Source organism: Polyodon spathula, chromosome 21, assembly GCF_017654505.1.
Source record: "Polyodon spathula isolate WHYD16114869_AA chromosome 21, ASM1765450v1, whole genome shotgun sequence".
In the NCBI taxonomy this organism is placed as follows: Eukaryota; Metazoa; Chordata; class Actinopteri; order Acipenseriformes; family Polyodontidae; genus Polyodon; species Polyodon spathula.
In genome coordinates this window covers 6,712,416-6,729,834 of record NC_054554.1, presented here as the reverse complement: position 1 = coordinate 6,729,834, position 17,419 = coordinate 6,712,416, and the positions used below count along the sequence as shown (strand labels likewise).

The 17,419-nt window shown below is 39.7% G+C and overlaps 2 protein-coding genes across 4 annotated transcripts in view; both read left to right on the top strand.

The window, feature by feature from the left end:
• Window positions 1–13,348, top strand: part of LOC121296304 (ankyrin repeat domain-containing protein 11-like) — a 90,189-nt gene extending 76,841 nt beyond the window's left edge. For both annotated transcript variants that reach the window (XM_041221696.1, XM_041221695.1), the window contains 5 exons: window positions 419–7,590; window positions 7,801–7,899; window positions 8,093–8,236; window positions 9,147–9,239; window positions 9,541–13,348. In XM_041221696.1, coding sequence (XP_041077630.1) covers window positions 419–7,590; window positions 7,801–7,899; window positions 8,093–8,236; window positions 9,147–9,239; window positions 9,541–9,726 — 7,694 coding nt within the window. In that variant the 3' untranslated portion in view covers window positions 9,727–13,348. The remainder of the gene's footprint in view (window positions 1–418; window positions 7,591–7,800; window positions 7,900–8,092; window positions 8,237–9,146; window positions 9,240–9,540) is intronic.
• A 3,209-nt stretch (window positions 13,349–16,557) lies between these two features.
• LOC121296315 (putative solute carrier family 22 member 31) overlaps window positions 16,558–17,419 on the top strand; it is a 33,602-nt gene continuing 32,740 nt past the window's right edge. For both annotated transcript variants that reach the window (XR_005947051.1, XM_041221729.1), the window contains exon 1: window positions 16,558–17,278. Coding sequence is in view for 1 of the 2 variants with exons in the window: in XM_041221729.1 (XP_041077663.1) it covers window positions 16,889–17,278 (390 nt within the window). In the remaining variant the exon portion in view is untranslated. The remainder of the gene's footprint in view (window positions 17,279–17,419) is intronic.

Sequence of the window (17,419 nt, the reverse complement as noted above, 5' to 3'; positions counted from 1 at the left end):
AAGGTGGAGTCCAGTAAAAATTAAGTTTCACTGCCACATTGCTTTAACCTATGAACATAGCAATGATATACTGTAGATAATTTTTCAAACATCCATTTGCTCATTTACAGTCCATTTTAATCTGACATGACATCCCTCTTGGATAATGCCCCTGTGGTACAGCATGTTCTCGTTCACAAAGCAAATCCACTTTCTAGCTGAATGTGTTTGGAATGGTAATTAGGCTGTTTTTATATTGATCAGGCTGCAAAAGATGTCACGCCTGTGAAAATAAGATTTCGACAGCTCAAAAGCTGTTTTTTATTGAGGGCGGTGACTATATATATATATATATATATATATATATATATATATATATATATATATATATATATATATATATATATATATATCCTAATTGTAGTTTTGTTTTATGCAGAATCTTCAGAAGAGGAGGATGCTCCTTCGTTTGCTCCCTCCAGCTCTGTTGACGGCAATAACACGGACTCAGAGTTCGAAAAGGGCTTAAAGCTGAAAGGGAAAAACCAGGACCCTGCGAAATCGATGGCTACCCCAGTAAAGGATGAATATGAGTTTGACGAGGATGACGAGGAGGAGAGAGTCCCACCTGTCGACGATAAGCACCTTCTCAAAAAGGAGTTCCGCAAGGCAGCCGCCATGAAAGCCAACAGCTTAATTTCTATCCCCAAAATTGAGGTCAAAACATATTCCAAAAGCAACTCGCTCACACCAAAGAAGACAGCACGCCGGATTCTGTCCGACACAAACAGCTCAGATGAGGACGACAGGACTTTGTGTTTCTCCCCCACACCAATGGCGAAGCAGCAGCCGACATCCTTCAAGAATCGGGAATCCTCGGCCACGTCCTCCAAGCAGCAGAAAGAAAAAAGCAAAGTAAAAAAGAAGAGAAAGAAGGAAACAAAAAACAGCAGTAGTGCCAACAAGGAGGTGCGGTTTGGCAAATTGAATGACAAGTTCTGCACATCAGAATCGGAAAGTGAGGATTTGGAGAGCGAGGACGACAAGGGCTCGGTTCAGAGCTCTGTCTGTGTTAAGGACTCTTCTGCTTTGAGCCTTAAAGAATCGGCTGTTTTCAGCTCTCTTTCCGCCTCCTCTTCCTCCTCCCATGGGAGTTTGGTCGCCCAAAAGCACACGCCATCACTGGCGGAGCAGCATCCCAAGCAATGGCGGACTGATGGCTGGAAGACCATCTCCTCACCTGCTTGGTCTGAAGTCAGCTCCCTTTCAGAGTCGGGCAGGACCCGGCTGACAAGTGAATCAGATTACTCTTCCGAGGACTCAAGTCTGGAGTCAGTGAAGCATGTGAAGAAAAAACAACAGGAGAACAAGAAGAAGAACAATACTCACAACAACTCAGAGAAAAAGAGCTCCTCTGATTTCTACAAGAACTCAAGCACAGAAGGTGCTGTCCCCAAGTTGGACAAGGAAGGAAAAGTGGTAAAAAAGCATAAAGTAAAGCATAAACACAAAAGCAAAGAGAAGGACAAAGCTCCTAGCCTGGTCCTTAACCAAGACATGAAAGAGAAATTTGTCAAAAGCTTTTCTTTTGATTACGAGGATACGAGACAAAAGCCGTTGATCTCTGAGGCAGAATCTCCTGTGGAAAATAAAGTCAAGAGTTCCAAACATGACAAAGACCACTTTAAAAAGGAAGAGAAATTGTTCAAGGGTAAGTCGGAGGAAAAAGACTGGACCTCAGGGAAAGAAACAGGAAAAGCTGCTAAAGAGGAAAAATCTTCAAAGAAAGTGTCCTCCAAAGACAAATCCAACAAGGAGGACAAAGACAAAACATTCAAAATAGAAAAAGAAAAAAACACGAAAGACAAGGAAAAGCCCAAGGAAGAGAAGCAAAAGACGTACAAAGAGGAGAAGAAGAAAAAGTCAAAGGATAAATCATCCAAAGCAGAAAAGAACGAGCAAAAAGAAGAAAAATATCCCAAATTCGAAAAGGAGAAGACCATAAAAGAAGAGAAAGAAAAATCAAAAAAGGAAAAAACATTCAAGGAAGATACCGATTACGAAGACTATGACATCAAGAATCGTTTTCTGGAAAGCGAGGATGCCAAATTAAGTGTATCCGATGACCCCCATGACAGGTGGCTTTCAGACCTTTCTTCAGATTCATCTCTCTATGGCGATGATAGTTGGGACACTCCGATAAAAGAATACAAGGAATACAAAGCTAACAACACCGTCAAACTGATTGTTGAGACTGTAAAAGAGGAAAACAGAGACCGGAAAAAGGAAAGCAAAGTAAAAGAAAAGAAGGAACACAGTGAAAAACGGAATGAAAAAGAGACCACAACCAAGAAGAAAGACAAGGAATTTTTAGAGAAGACTTGGGATAAGAAGCCTGTAGATAAACAGAAGTCTGTCTCCAGCTACCCATCAGAAAAGGAAAAAAAGAGGAAAGACTCTGCTGAAAGTATCAAGGAGAAAAAAGATTGCATTGATTGCAGCAAGGAAAGAAAAGACTCCTATGACTTAACAAAAGAAAGAAAAGAATCTAAAACTAAACCCGATGATTCATTAAAAGAGGAGTATGGTAATGAAAGTTTTTTATATAAATCTGAAACTGAGTTTGTCAGCAAACAGTTTGAGTCAAGGGAGAGGCACTACTCTGGAAAAGAAAAGGAGAAGAAAGGAGAGGGTGCAGAAAAGGAAAAGAAAGAAAAGTTGAAATCTGACAAACACAAAGAGAAAACTAAAGAGAAAGAGAGGAACTTCTTGGAATCAGAAAAAGAGAAGACAGAAAAAAATTCCATTGAGAAGCCACCCAAGGAGAAAGATACGGACAGAAGTTCAAAGGACAAGAAGGAGGGCGTGAAAGACAAACACAAAGACTCCCATGTCAAAGACAAAGAGAGAAAAATGTCTTTAGAACAAAGCAAAGATAAAAAAGAGAAAGCATCCCAAGACAAGCATGCAGATAAGGAGAAGGATTTTCAAGAGATAAAAAAGGAAGAAAAGAAATCTGAAAAGGGGAGGGAAAAGAGCTGGTTCAGTATTGCCGACATCTTTACCGATGAGAGTGAGGATGAGGTTGATTACAGTGTGGGGGGCTCAAAATTCAGCGACTCAGTTGCAAGATCTGAAATCCAACGGGCAGATCTTGTACCAGAACGAGATGAGGTAGAGCTATTCCAAACAGACAAACACCGGAAGTACTCTGCTGATGGAAAGCAGCACTCATCTGAAAAACAGAAGGAGAAAGAATTTAAAGAAAAGAAGAAAGACAAGGTGTCATTTGACAGTGGGAAGGAGAAAAAAGAAAAAAACTCTTTAGAAAAACACAAAGAAAAAAAGGACAAAGACTCTGGTGAAGGCAAGCACAAGGACCGTAAAGAGAGGATATCAACAGATTCAAACCAGGACAAGAGAAACAAACAGAAGATTCTTGACAAGAGGCACCAGAGTGAGGAGAAGCCCAAGAGCAAGCATAAAGACAAGCCAGAGAAAGACCACCTGAAAGACAGGAAGCCATCCAAAGGGAACATGGAAAATGAAAAGTCTCTCCTGGAGAAGCTGGAAGAGGAAGCTCTGAACGACTACAAGGATGACTCAAATGACAAAATTAGTGAGATCTCTTCTGACAGCTTCACAGACAGAGGCCATGAGCCGTTACTAAGCAGCTTCTACGACTCCTCGAGCATCAGCCTGCCTGACCTCTCTGAAGAGAGAAGGGACTCACTCTCTATTTCCTACCCTCAAGACAAGCTCAAAGAGAAGGAGAGACATAGGCATTCCTCCTCCTCTTCTAAGAAAAGCCACGAGAAAGAAAAAGACAAAGTCAAAAAGGTAGAAAAACGGGATAAGTCAGAGGAGATCAGGGAGACCTATGGCCGGAGGGAGAGCTTGCCATTTGAAAAAGAGTCCATGCCATTGGAAGCTGATCCATACAGTTTCCCTTATGGGGTGAATCCAGAAGCTGAGAATGATCTGGACAAGACCATTGAATTTGAGAAGGAGATGTCTAAAAAGACAGAAAAAGAAAAAGCTTTCAGTAACTTGGTCAACAGTGAGAAGATCAAGGATAAAGAGAAGAAGAAGAAAGACAAGCATAAGGAGAAGACAAAAGAAGAAAAACACAAGCATATAGATAGCTCTGGCTCTTTCAAACACTCAAAGGAAGATCAGAAACTGGGCCTGAAGGACATGCCTCAAGTCACTGGCTTAAGGGAAAAGTCAAAAGATGAGACAGCTAAATGTGATGCTAAACTCAGAGAGAGGAGCAAAGACAACTTGGACAAAGACATTAAGTCTGATTCTGTGAAGACAAAAGCAAAAGAGGAAAATGACAAAGTCAACCAGTCTAGAGATGGGACTCGGAAAGAAAACAGGCCAAGGGAAAGGCTTTTAGTTGATGGGAACCTCGTGATGACCAGCTTTGAAAGGATGCTGAGTCAGAAAGATCAGGAAATTGAGGAACGCCACAAACGGCACAAGGAGCGGATGAAACAGATGGAGAAGATGAGACACAGGTCAGGGGATCAAAAGCTTAAAGACAAAACTAAAACGAGCGAAGACCTGCGTAAGAGAAGCCAAGATCTGACTTCCAAAAAGTCAAGCTCATTAGAAACTGTGCTGAAGGACAAGAAACCCAAAGATCTGGGAATTCCAGCTCAAATTATGTCACCGGACAGAAAGACGCAATCTGTGGGTGGCCAAGATTCAAAAGACTGGCTGGTGGGGCATCAGTTGAAAGAGAACTTGCCAGCTTCACCAAGGCCAGATCAAAGTCGACCAACTGGAGTTCCAACTCCAGCATCTGTGATTTCTTGTCCAAGTTTTGAAGAAGTGATGCAGACACCACGCACACCATCTTGTAGTGCAGAGGACTACACAGAACTCATGTTTGACAACATTGATTCTCAGAACTCATCTGCTATGACAATGTCCATGAATGCCTGTTCTCCATCCTTCTTTGATCGATATTCTAACACCCCCAGCAGCTTACAGGAAACTCCTTGCCCTACTCCCACAAAGAACCTACCGACAGCTAGCCTTTACCGATCAGTGTCAGTTGATGTCAGGAGGGCCTCGGAAGAGGAATTTAAAATGGATTCTGACAAGTTCTTCCGGCAACAAAGTGTACCAGTAACATCTGAGTATGAACCTTCACTTCCGCAGCTGCCAGAAGAGAAACCTCTGGCTTCTGCTACACCTTCAGTGGACAAGGTTGACTGCCTGTCCCCTCCTTGTTTTTCTCCTAATTTCAGAATGTCCTCACCAAGGTTGGAACCAGCTCAGCCTGCAATGGATGGCTCCTCTGCTGCTACCACAGACAATATTGAAAACTTTCCTGAGAGTGTCTATAATAATTATTTAACAAAACCTTCAAGTCCGTTGCACAGACCTGAACCCAAACCCCAGGAACATTGCATTGATATTGCTGCACCTCCTACTCCTGCCCCTGTTGCTCTTCTAGAACTAGATGATTTCTCTGAACTGCAGCCGCTGCCATTGCCTCTGAGCAGCAAACCCATTCTGGTACCTTCAGAGCCTGTGAACAGCGATGACTTCCTTCCACCAGTTGTAGAAGAGTTTGAAAAAAGGGGGGATGAGGAGGAGGAGGAGAATTATGATGATGATGAAGAAGAAGAACTACTACAACTACAAGAGGAGGATGAGGAAGATGAAAACACAACTTTTTCTGCTTCTGAGACAATCAAAAAGGACTGGGTGGAATCTCCTGTAAGGAGGAGTTCTGAGCCTCCACCTCTTCAATCTCCTTCTCCTCTTCCTTCTCCTCCTCCTCCTCCTCCTCCTGTGAGTCTGGTAGAAAACTCCTCTGATCACTGGAGCATCAGCTCATTGCTCCTGAAATCTCCTCTCAGAACCTTCCCTGAACCACCTCCCTCTACTAAGATCACCTCTTTTACGCTGCCAGATGTCCATTTACAGCACCACCTCCTCACATCTCTGCCCTGCATTCCTCATGTTTCCCCACCCTATCCTGTGTCTCCTATCTCTTACCCTGTGCCGCTTCCCGAGCCTGAGCTTGAAACTCACAAAGATGCAGTGGAAGAGACCCCCAGTCAATCGGAGCCCGCTGTGGCAACAAGCGAGCCTGAGCCTAATTTTATGCCGTCCCCTGCCAGACTGGATTCCTTCTTTACAGACTGTAAGCCCCTTCCTGAGGAGCATAGAGGAATGGCACCAGAGCCTGCATGCTTACCAACAGAGGCTCAACCAGATACCCTTCCCACTTTGAAAAGTAAATACATTGAGGACAGTAACATAGCATCTCTCGAATGCCAGGAGGATCCGGTGGTGCCATGGTCGGACCCTTTCTCAAATGCTGTCGAAGATCTAGACCTGGGACCTTTTTCTCTCCCTGAGTTACCTTTGCAAGATAAGGAAATCCAAGAACCTGTTATTGCAGATTCTGAGCTGGCTGAATTTAAACCAGTTCCTCCTCCTCCCCCTGTGTCTGCAGCTGAGGAAGACAATGAGGGGTCTGATATAATGGAGGTTGATTTGCCAGGTCTGTCTGAGGAAAAGCTTAGCCCTCCAACTGTTGTGCTGCTACTTGAACCCCTACAACCTCCACAACTCCCTTCTGAAGAGCATAAGCCAGAACCAGAACTACAGAAAGTTCCAGAGGATTACACCACCGATCATGCTGTTGCAGAAGAAAAGGCTGCTTTGGATGTGAGAAAGGAACAGGAGGAAAGTGTGCAGGCTCCCACTGCCCAGAACGAAGGAGCTGACACCAACAATAACCATGAAACTGAATTTCCAGACTGTTTAGTAGAGGAACCCTTGGCTGTTGCAGCTCTCCCATCCTGTGGTACTGAAGGCCTCCTAGGCCAGGCAAATAGTGCCCAGCCTCTTGCAGCAATCACAGTTCAACCCAGCCCAAGTCAAACAGTTGCAGACCAAACTGGGGTTCCCCAATCTAATGCTGTACAGATTACAGAAGCCCATGAACCTGTGGCTAAAACAACTTTAATCCCCACCACAGAGGCTCCTAAGCCAGCAAAGGTGGAGGAGATTCCTCAGAGGATCACCAGGAATCGTGCTCAGATGTTGGCTAACCAGAATAAGCAGAACAATAATACCACCACATTAACGACTGCTTCAACCCCTGCCATTAACATCATCACCTCTCCTGCTGAAAAGGAGAAGGAATCTGTCAGCACCACCACAGTGTCTGCTGCAGCCCTGACACATCCAGCACCAGTCAGCAAGACCAAAGGACGGCCTGTGGAGGAAGAGGATTCACAGGCACAGCACCCGCGCAAGAGGAAGTTCCCCAAGTCCAACCAGCAGCAGCAAGTCCAAGCGCAGCTGGTCAACACCACAATGCACCAGACACGGGAGGTGATCCAGCAGACCTTGGCAGCCATTGTCAACGCTATCAAACTGGACGACATTGAGCCTTACCATAGTGACCGCTCCAACCCTTACTTTGAGTACCTGCAGATTCGGAAGAAGATCGAGGAGAAACGGAAGATACTCTGCTACATTACACCGCAGGCACCCCAGTGCTATGCAGACTACGTTACCTACACAGGTTCCTATCTGTTGGATGGCAAGCCTCTCAGCAGGCTTCATATTCCAGTGGTATGTTTTTCATTTATTTATTCATTGTATTAAATTGACTGAATATCTGTATAAGTTGCTGTAGATAATATAATTATTTAGAAGCCAGTTACTATGGGATATTTTTTAAACCTAAGAAACAATTGTTTAAGTTGGCTAGTCCAATCTTTAATGGAAACAGATAATAATGAATTATTCTACTGTTTTCTTTTTTGTCCTTTCTTCACAAAGATCGCTCCACCCCCATCTTTGTCAGAGCCACTGAAGGAGCTGTTCAGGCAGCAAGAGGCTGTACGAGGAAAGCTGCGGCTTCAACACAGCATTGAGCGGGTAGGTTCAGAAAACTGGTAGGAAGTCTTTAACCCACCTTGCCTGCATTAAATAAAAAAAATATTTCACTTAGTTTTCTAAAAGCTCTGTTAGCTTATTCCTTCTTATCAATGGAGACAGCCATACATACTTATTTCACGATAAGGGTCCTGTATTTTGCTTGTTTTTTATTATTTCTATTTGTATTTCCCAGGAAAAGCTAATAGTGTCTTGTGAGCAGGAGATCCTAAGAGTACACTGCAGGGCAGCCAGAACAATAGCAAACCAGGCTGTCCCGTTCAGTGCCTGTACCATGCTGCTGGATTTGGAGGTCTATAACATGCCTTCAGAGAATCAGGTTGGTACTGCTGGTTGTACGCCTAGATGGCATAACTATCGCTTTTGTTTTCTGAAATCCAAATTAGGCTTTGATTGCTAATACTGTATTCCTTTGATTTTAAGATGCACTTTTTAAAACAATTTGTGTCTTCTAAAAAATGTCCTGTATCTTAAATTCGAGTATACTGATGTGGTTATTAAAATCACCAACAAAAGATGTGAATACCTGAGTACATAAACGGCAGCGTCACTGGCTGCTGAGATAAGACGAACAAAGACATCACTGCCCGATCTCGAATCATCCATTTTTAAAGAAGCGTCATTAACTTCCTGAGGAATTCGAAGAGAAGCGCTTACAATTTCAGTGCTTTCTTATTCGGCTTTGACAGATTGGAAATGCTAATCGGACCCCTGTATTTTTTGACGTGTCAAGCAATATCAGAATTCACAAAAAGGGAGAAAAACAAGTGCGAGTAACCATGACGTTAAATGAGAATAACTGCAATACTCTGCGTGACAGCAGACTGCCACACACTGCCTCCATACGTCGTTTTCTTGTATGCGAAATTGACGTTTTGTCTTTGTAAATGCAGCTCTATTTGATGTTTTATTTTGTCCTCAAATTGAGGGTGGGCTGTGTCTTAAATTCGAGGGCATCTTGAAAGAATGTGGTATGTAAATTATAATTCCCTGTTCGAAAACCTGTAGTGTTGTGTGTAATGCAACTCTTGCGGTACAGAAGATGCTTTGTCATTACTTCGCATTATTTTGTAAGCAGTGCAGTGATTGTTTGGTGGTATTTTCTGCAGGGTTCTTGAAATGGGGAGTCATAATAACAATTTAATTATACAAGCTTAAAAATAATGAACATCCCAATAATTTGATCATACTCTATGCTAAACGTTGATTTGATTTATAATTGATTACAGGGTGATGAAAACAAGTCTGTGAGAGACCGATTTAATGCCAGGCAGTTCATATCGTGGCTTCAGGATGTTGATGACAAGTACGACAGAATGAAGGTACAGTATTTTGTGTTTTTACACTTAAATAGGTCAGTGGATTTAATCCAAAATAACGGAAACGTCAAATTTATGAGCTTGAAAAGGTAATACATTAGATGCCTGCAAGTTTAATTTTACTTTTTTTGAGACTTTTTTTTTGTTGTTTTATTGTGGCCACTTTATATGTTGTAGGTGTAAAACTATTTAAGGTTTAACTTTGTGAGAAACAAATGCAGGTTAACTTTTGAACTGGAAGAATCTAAAGTTCTGAAGTGTTTATCTTGTTTTGTATTACCATACCATTGTTTGTTTGTTCTAGACCTGCCTATTAATGCGACAGCAACACGAAGCAGCAGCACTGAACGCAGTGCAGAGGATGGAGTGGCAACTCAAAGTGCAGGAGCTGGATCCCGCTGTACACAAATCACTTTGCGTCAATGAGGTCCCTTCCTTTTATGTGCCAATGGTCGACGTCAATGATGACTTTGTGCTGTTGCCAGCGTGACAGAGATAAACGAATTGTTATGATAAGACAACAAACAGAACATATGGTAAGGGCTAGCCAGAAGGAATAAGAATATTTTCTTAAAAAAATACAAAATACAAAAAAAAAACATGCTAATGATTCCCAGCTACAAGAGGAGGAAGCATCTTTTTTTTTTTTTTTACCGGGGAAAACACAATTGCACTTTTATCCAAGTTTGACACCTCCGTTCAGATAAAGCAGATGGCTGTGCTTTTTTTTTTTGTTTTTTTTTTTGTTTTTTTTGTTTCCAAGAAAAACTCCTAACGCTGCGGATCGGAGCCAGTCATGGGAGAGCTTGGCATCGAATAGAGGACTGAAGACGAGAGTGCAGATGGAGGAAGGTTGTTCAGAAGAAACACAAGGTTCAGAGAAGAGCTGCCTTTGCAATGTAGAGGGAGGAGTGATCAGAGAACCGGGTGATCATGCCCTTCAGATTTACAGTCTATGTATCCAGTAGCGATGTGCTCCCTGTGTGTTGTTCAGTTTAACCGTTGCCTTTGGTTTCTAGAAATCATAGTGAAGATCTAGTTGGTGTATCACATAATGGGTTAAAGGAAAAAAGTGACGCTGGGTAACTCTGATTGGGAATTTTAAAGAGGTGTGTGTGTAGATGTTACATGTATCTCCATCTCTGTGTTAAAGAACCTCAACAGCTTCATTATTTATGAATGAATCTCGTGGACCCTATCTGACGAGAAAACCAGAAGAAAATAAAAGCATTGCAATTGTTGATCGCAAGTTTGCATACGGATTTAATCAGACTCTATTTTGTCACAATTAAGTATTCAACACATGTTGGCTGAAGAAAAAAAAAAAAAAGAATGAATATTGCAATTAGAGGCAAAGATTTTCCTGTTCAGAGAAAAAAAAAACAACTGATGTTTTATTGGAGTATATTCTCTCTTTGTTTATATTTCTTTACTTGGGCATTTTGTTGTTTCTCTTTCTGAGAAAGTAACTTGAAACACTACAGAGCCAATATTAGTTTAAAAGTTTAAAAAAAAAAAAAAAAAAAAAAAAAAAGTATCCGTAAATGTACAGTTTTTATAAATACGTTAACCGTTACTCTTGCTGCCTTCTAGATAATTTATTTTGCCACACATTACTGCACAGTTGTAAATAACTTATGTACTGTAACATCACTCTCAGTTAAGTGTAAAAATAAATAAATAAATAACGATCTTTGTATGTACAGTTCACTTTTGGGCAGCACTTTTCCATCAAAAATGGGCCAAAACGTGTAGACATTTTCAGTATTTTAAAGGTGGTCTCCCATGCACATAATTAAGACAGACCCTCTGCATTCAATAGTGTGCAGGTAAGCAGTTTGGTAACTGGGGCAGAGTGAAATTTGCATAATTCTCATCCAATAAGAATACAACTTAACAGTGACAACAGCCACACACTTAGACTACAGATGTAGCAGGATGGTTATACACGCCTTGCTCAGTTAGTGAAGTATTTATTAAGATGATGTTTAAAACCAAGAAAATGCCTTTTTATCGTCCAACATACTTTACCCAAATCGTGTGCAGACAAATTAAGGGTACCAAGCCTACAAATAATTCAGATATCGATTTATCCCGTTTTTGATATAATGTATTAGACAATACATAATATTGAGAATATAGTACAACATACATTTATATCCCTTTATATGGTGGCATCATAATTATTAAAAATATTTTCTTAATATAATGAGCTTGTGTATTAATCAGTGCGTTTGAAATTAGGAAAAACATTTTATTTTTATTTTTTTTTGGAAAGTATGGGTTACTCTGAACAGTTTCTTTAGACTGTGTAGTTTTCAGATCCTTGAATGTTTATTTATTTTTTATTTTTTTTATTGCCTCTCTTTCTCAGAACAATCAGCCTGACATTTTTAAAGACTTGTTCATTTCGACAGGCCAGCACACAGCAATATACGTATAGCAGTACAACATTCAAATTGTTTCAAAACTAAAGCTTTGAATAGCATGTCTCTGTATGTTAAAATGTGGAACTGGATGTGTTTTTAGTCACTCAAAATCTCACTTGAAACAAATTCCCTTTCAAACTCTTACAACTGACTGTGTACGTATACTGGGGGTCCTACAGATGGCATAATGGACTGTATTCAAAGTTAAATAAGGTAACAGATTGAAACTGTTTTATGAATATCAATCTCTTGTACAAATGAAGGCTTTGTGCCTCAATGCTTAGCTCTACCATCTAAATAAGCTGCAAAGGGATTTTGTATGTATTTTCAGACCCTTATTCCTGTGAAGTAGTGCATTGAAATCTTAAGAAAAAAAAGACAAATTCGCACCACCTTGATTTTAGTTTTACTTTCATGCACCTCCAGCTATTGCACCTACCGCCTGATGCTCGTGTGAAAGTCATTGCGGTTCCACACTTGACTAACACATCACTGTTCCATTTAAACTTAAAATGCAAGAGTTAATGACTTTTTAGAAGTTGGTAGAATTTTGGTTTTGTTTTAGTACAAACAATGTGAAGCCTCCTAGTCCTTAACTTGAGGATTTTTGGATACAGATGAAGTGAACTGCATACTTAAAAGCAAACATTTAATAGATTGATATGACATGCAGACTGATTTTATTGTAGTCCCTTTTTTAAATTTTATTTGTTATTTCTCTGTCCTGTATTTCACATTTTAAATAATAATAATAATTAAAAAAAAAAAAACTGTTGACAGTAACAATGGTTTTTCAGGGAAAGAGATGGCAATCCACTTTACACTAAATGTTTTGAATGCATTTTGGAGAAAACAATTGTACTGTAGTTGTCAAGTCTATTTGAATGTTTTCTTTTTTTTGTTTTTGAATTGCAATGTTAGTTAATCTGTGTGTATTATGTGTTGGAATTCTGTTTAACTGTAGGGCTCAATCAATACTGTAACCCATTTATTAGTCTCCTAATAGGGTACCCATTTGACTGTAATTAGACATGCAGCATTCACAGTGGAAAGGTGGTTCAAAACCAATCTCTGCAAAGAGAAACACAGGTTTCCATTACATATGTAATATTCATTTGGTGCCGTTAAAGGGATCATATTACTGGTTTGTTATCAGTAGAGATGGTAACTGATTTTTAGAAAAAAGTCCTTTTATTTTTTATTTTGTGCCATTTACTTAACTGTCCGTTATGACTCTTTCTGTAGTTATGCTCTGGTATATGTGTTCAAGTTGGCAGGTGTACCACTTACCTGCAAAGCTGCAGTTTTTTTGAGAATGCGTTTTTATAAGACAAAACGATTGCAAACTGTTAGATTTGATAGTAATACAGAATAGACAAGCAGCTGAAAGTATTGGGTGCGTCCTTTTTAAATTGTTAATTTGTATTACACATAAAACAGATATGGCAAAACTTTACAACAAATATATAAATCAGTGTTTAAATAGGTTGATTTAATGTTAAGAACACTGTATTCCACTTTTTTTTATTCTAATCTGTAGCACCCTTTTGTAAAAGTGACGGTAGATGCATAGTGAAGTAGGAGAATGATCTGAGGTTCATCCTTCACTTTCTACCTCTAGGGGCTTTTAGGATGCATACAAAGACACGCAGACAGATATTCTTTAAACAGAAATCTGTTTAAACGAGTTTGCAAGAGAATGAATCCTGCACGTCTGTGCAGTTGCAAATCGGTATCTAACATTGGATGTAAATGTAACCTTGTACTCTGTATGATGCATAAACACTTAAGTAGCATGTTATTGTCGCATTGCTTTTAACAGAATGTATACTGTCACGACCCCCCCCCCCCCCCCCCCCCCCCCCCCCCCCCCCCCCATTGTTTACAAGACATTTTTAATTTAAAAACCTTTTTTGTTTTAAAAAAAAAAAAAAAAAAAAAAAAAAAAAGTTAATAGTTTGAGCCCGGGCTTTTTTTTTTTTTTAACATTTTATTTTTCATTCTTTCCGGGCTTGAAATTGTGGAGACTGTGAAAGGTAGCTGCCGTTTGGTGATTTCTATACAGCGTACCACTGAATAGCTTCAATTAAAAGTGCAGCCTTGTTTTCCCAATCATCTTCGAATGTTCAGTCCCCATGTGGTTAGGTCTGGACGGACCAAATATAGTGGCAGTGTTTAGGAGAACAAGGTTGCCTTTTGATAGTTTTGTTCAATGTCACGCAATTATTTGGGGTCATTATGAAGTCCATTTGTCGCACAAGTTTTACGTTTAGATAGTGACTTTCTGCTATGCATATGGTTGGGTGATATTTAAAACTCAGGAGGCCTGTGTTACTGTGGGAGTTTAATCATGGTGATATTAGCTTGTATATTAAGCAGTTAGCTAAAGATTACCCAACCAAATGCAGTCTCTCAAATTTAATAAAAAACAAATTCAAGGTAGTGAGCCCAGCTACATAACCTCAAGCCCTGCATTTTTGTATTAACCTGAACCAGAAAGGAGCTGTGTTTTTTGTTTCTTTTTTTAAATTTCAAATTAAAAAAAAAAAAAAAAGCATGGAGAGATACTCTTTTAAAATTGTGAAAAAATAACATATTTATTATCTGTTTGACACCTGTGTATGTTGGAGTCAAGTCTCTGCTGTGTACATTTCCCTCTTGTAATGCGTATATGAGACGTTGTATATAGCTGTAAATAACTCACAGGTCGTTTTGCACCCTTCTCTTTGTACTAGTCTAAACTTGCGTAGAATGTGGGTTTATATCGGCGCAGAGACAGTGCGCTGTCAGTGATGTAACAATGTCATTTTTTGTACAATGTAGTTTAATTGTGTACATATTGTTCAAGCAGCTCCGGGGTTGTTAATCCTGCCCCCAGTGCTGCTGCTGCAGCTCCAGTACTGTCACCTCTAACTGTATGAGTTCCTGCAAAAACAAGAAAAGATCAATAAAAAAATAAACCTGAGAAAAACAAAATTAAAAAAAAAAAAAATTAAAAATGTTATTTTATACAGTTGCATGTACAGAGAGCGCAAGAAATGCTGTTGTCCCTCAGAGATTATGTTCGTAAATAAATTTTTAAAATACGTGCTGTGGTCCGTTTTTGTTCTTGTTGTTGTGTTTGGCTCTTCTTTCTCCTGGATGTTATTTCTGTATAGCCACCCTGTAACAATATACACAGACAAATGCCAGCATTATTGCTATTCACATTCTTTCTTTTTAGGGTCAGTGGTGCACAATGTGACACAGTTTATGAAGTTACCAAGTCAATCAAATAACATGATGAAAAAATAGTTATTTGGCTTGTATTTTATTTTTTCACCAGCATTGTGGAGGTCACTGTCCCTGTTTTAAGATTGTGGATTTCACTGCTGGGCCATAATACTTAGTGACTCGTCTTTTTGCATAATTTATACAGGTTGATATGAACTATGGAATGGATTTCTGTAGCACTTGCATTCATGTCATATTTTATTTCCAAGTTTGAAATTAAATGTTTAATTACCACCATGGCCATAAGGGGTTAGCAAGCCAACTTTTGATAAAGACAGATATGGGATGTAAGCGCGGTTCGGTGTTACCATATGGGACTTGCATAGTGTAAACTTAATATAAGCTTTTCAGTTATGCAGTGTTGCTAGATGATAACGGACAATAACTGTTTACAATATGGTTAAAAGTACCTGATTGCATACACTACAAGTAACGTTCCCTATTATTAGTGATACATTTTGGCAGGGGCATAGCCCCGGAACTGGGCGTTCAGTCATATTTCACGTACCTCTAGTTAAAAATATCATAAAATGCTTTATTTTTAAATTCTCGACACAGTTGTATCAAGTCTGGAAGTTCTTGCGTGAGCGCTAAAGAGAGACAGTTCGCTGGATCTCTTGCCTTTTTCAATAAATATAATTTAAATAATAAAAAATAAATAAAAACATACTAAGATAACAACTACTTAGCCTAAGTTTAATTAATCGTTTTTGTTATCTACCAGCACCTTCTGTTGTGCACATCGCTGATAACAGTGCAGACCGTGAGTCAAAACAATATTCGTGTTGGGGTGCGTATTTTTAATCACTATCGTACTTCTGGAGTCCTCTGATTGCCTTTTAATTTATTTTTTTTTTATTTTTTTTTTATTTTTATTTTTTTTAAACCATTTAAATGAAAAACCATAACAAAACATGTATACGGGATTTTATTTATTCATTTATTATTTGTCCTGCGGTTGCTTTAATTATTATTTTTTTCTGAACATACTGCTTTGTATATGATGTAGAATACGTGAATGTAAATATCTAACACCAGTACGAACAATACTCTTTCAAATGAACATGTTATGATTCAATGGACTGTACTGTCATTGCTTGCGCCCCGGCACCTCTTTCTTTACAAATTAAGCTCTGCCTAATATAATAAATAAAACCTGTGACTTACTTGTTAGTCAGTCAGGCAGTGTACAATGGGATAATTGTACTGCTTGTTTTTCTTGTTCACACGGATGTTGGGACAAAACCCTTTTATCCATCCTCTCACGATTGATTCGTATGTTATTTTATTTTTATTCAACTAGAAGCGAACCATGTATGTTTTTAAACTCGAAAACGTTTGTGTCACTCCCATACATAGTTTTAATTGGTTGCACTTTGTCAGCTAGCCTTTGTACGTGTGGTTTTCATTAGTCGCATTTGGTCAGCTGTGTGAATGGTTTCATTGGGTGGAAGGGAAGCGATGTTTGCCGCAGTCAGTGCTTCTGTATCATGGCTGTATGATGAATTTGTAGTCGGTAATAATACAAAGCACGAATACAATTGTAATCACATCTATGGCTAGGTGGGTGGCTCAAATCTTCTGAGCCCCGTCCCTAGTTACGCTCCTGCACTGTCCTTAAGTTTAGGGTTTCGGTGCTTTGGAGAGGTTTATTCATTGTGCTGTGTCCTGACAGGATAATTTCGTGTTATGTTTGTAAGGATAACCGTTATAACCTGGTTTTGATTTTTGAAGTCTATAAATAAAGGTAATTAAATTTTCTTTACCTTGGCTGTCGTACACAGGTGAGATAAATTATTGCTGACCTTTTAAGAGCCACTTACGACCAAGAGCAAAGGATTTGCATAACAACACGCCCTCTCGCCAGTCTCTCAAATTGACTTTTTCGTACACACAGATGTTTCTGTCAAAACACTTCCACCGTGCAGGCTGCTGTGGTACGCTCTATGTATGGGAATGGACTTTGAAACAAAGATCTTCCCCAGGACCGGGGGGTTTGGACCCTACAACCGGTCCGTGGCCGCCTTCAGCTGGCTGTCGAACTTTGCGGTCGTGCTTAGCCTTTTCTCGGAGATGTTTTTTACTTTGAAACCGGGATCCTACCACTGCCGCCTGGATCCCTCTTTACTCCCCTCTGAACACCGTAATCTGTCTGCACAAGAGCTACTGAATGTCAGCATACCTTGGGTGAAAGGGTCGGGGTTGAGTCATTGTGAACTTTATAAGTACCCTGCAAATTTTTCCAATTTTACGACGAATTTCCCAAAAGAGACTGTACGTTGCACACAAGGTTGGGAATACACAACTGGAGCGGGTCTTGAAACCAACATTGTCACTCAGGTAATGTAAACACGAATCTTTTGTAACGTTATAGACAATTTTTACTTGCTTGATTAGGCTATAGAAAAAAAAAAAGTGAGGTAGAATATTAAAATGTTTTTGCATAAATAAGTTCGCGTAAACGGCTACATTTCTGCGTAC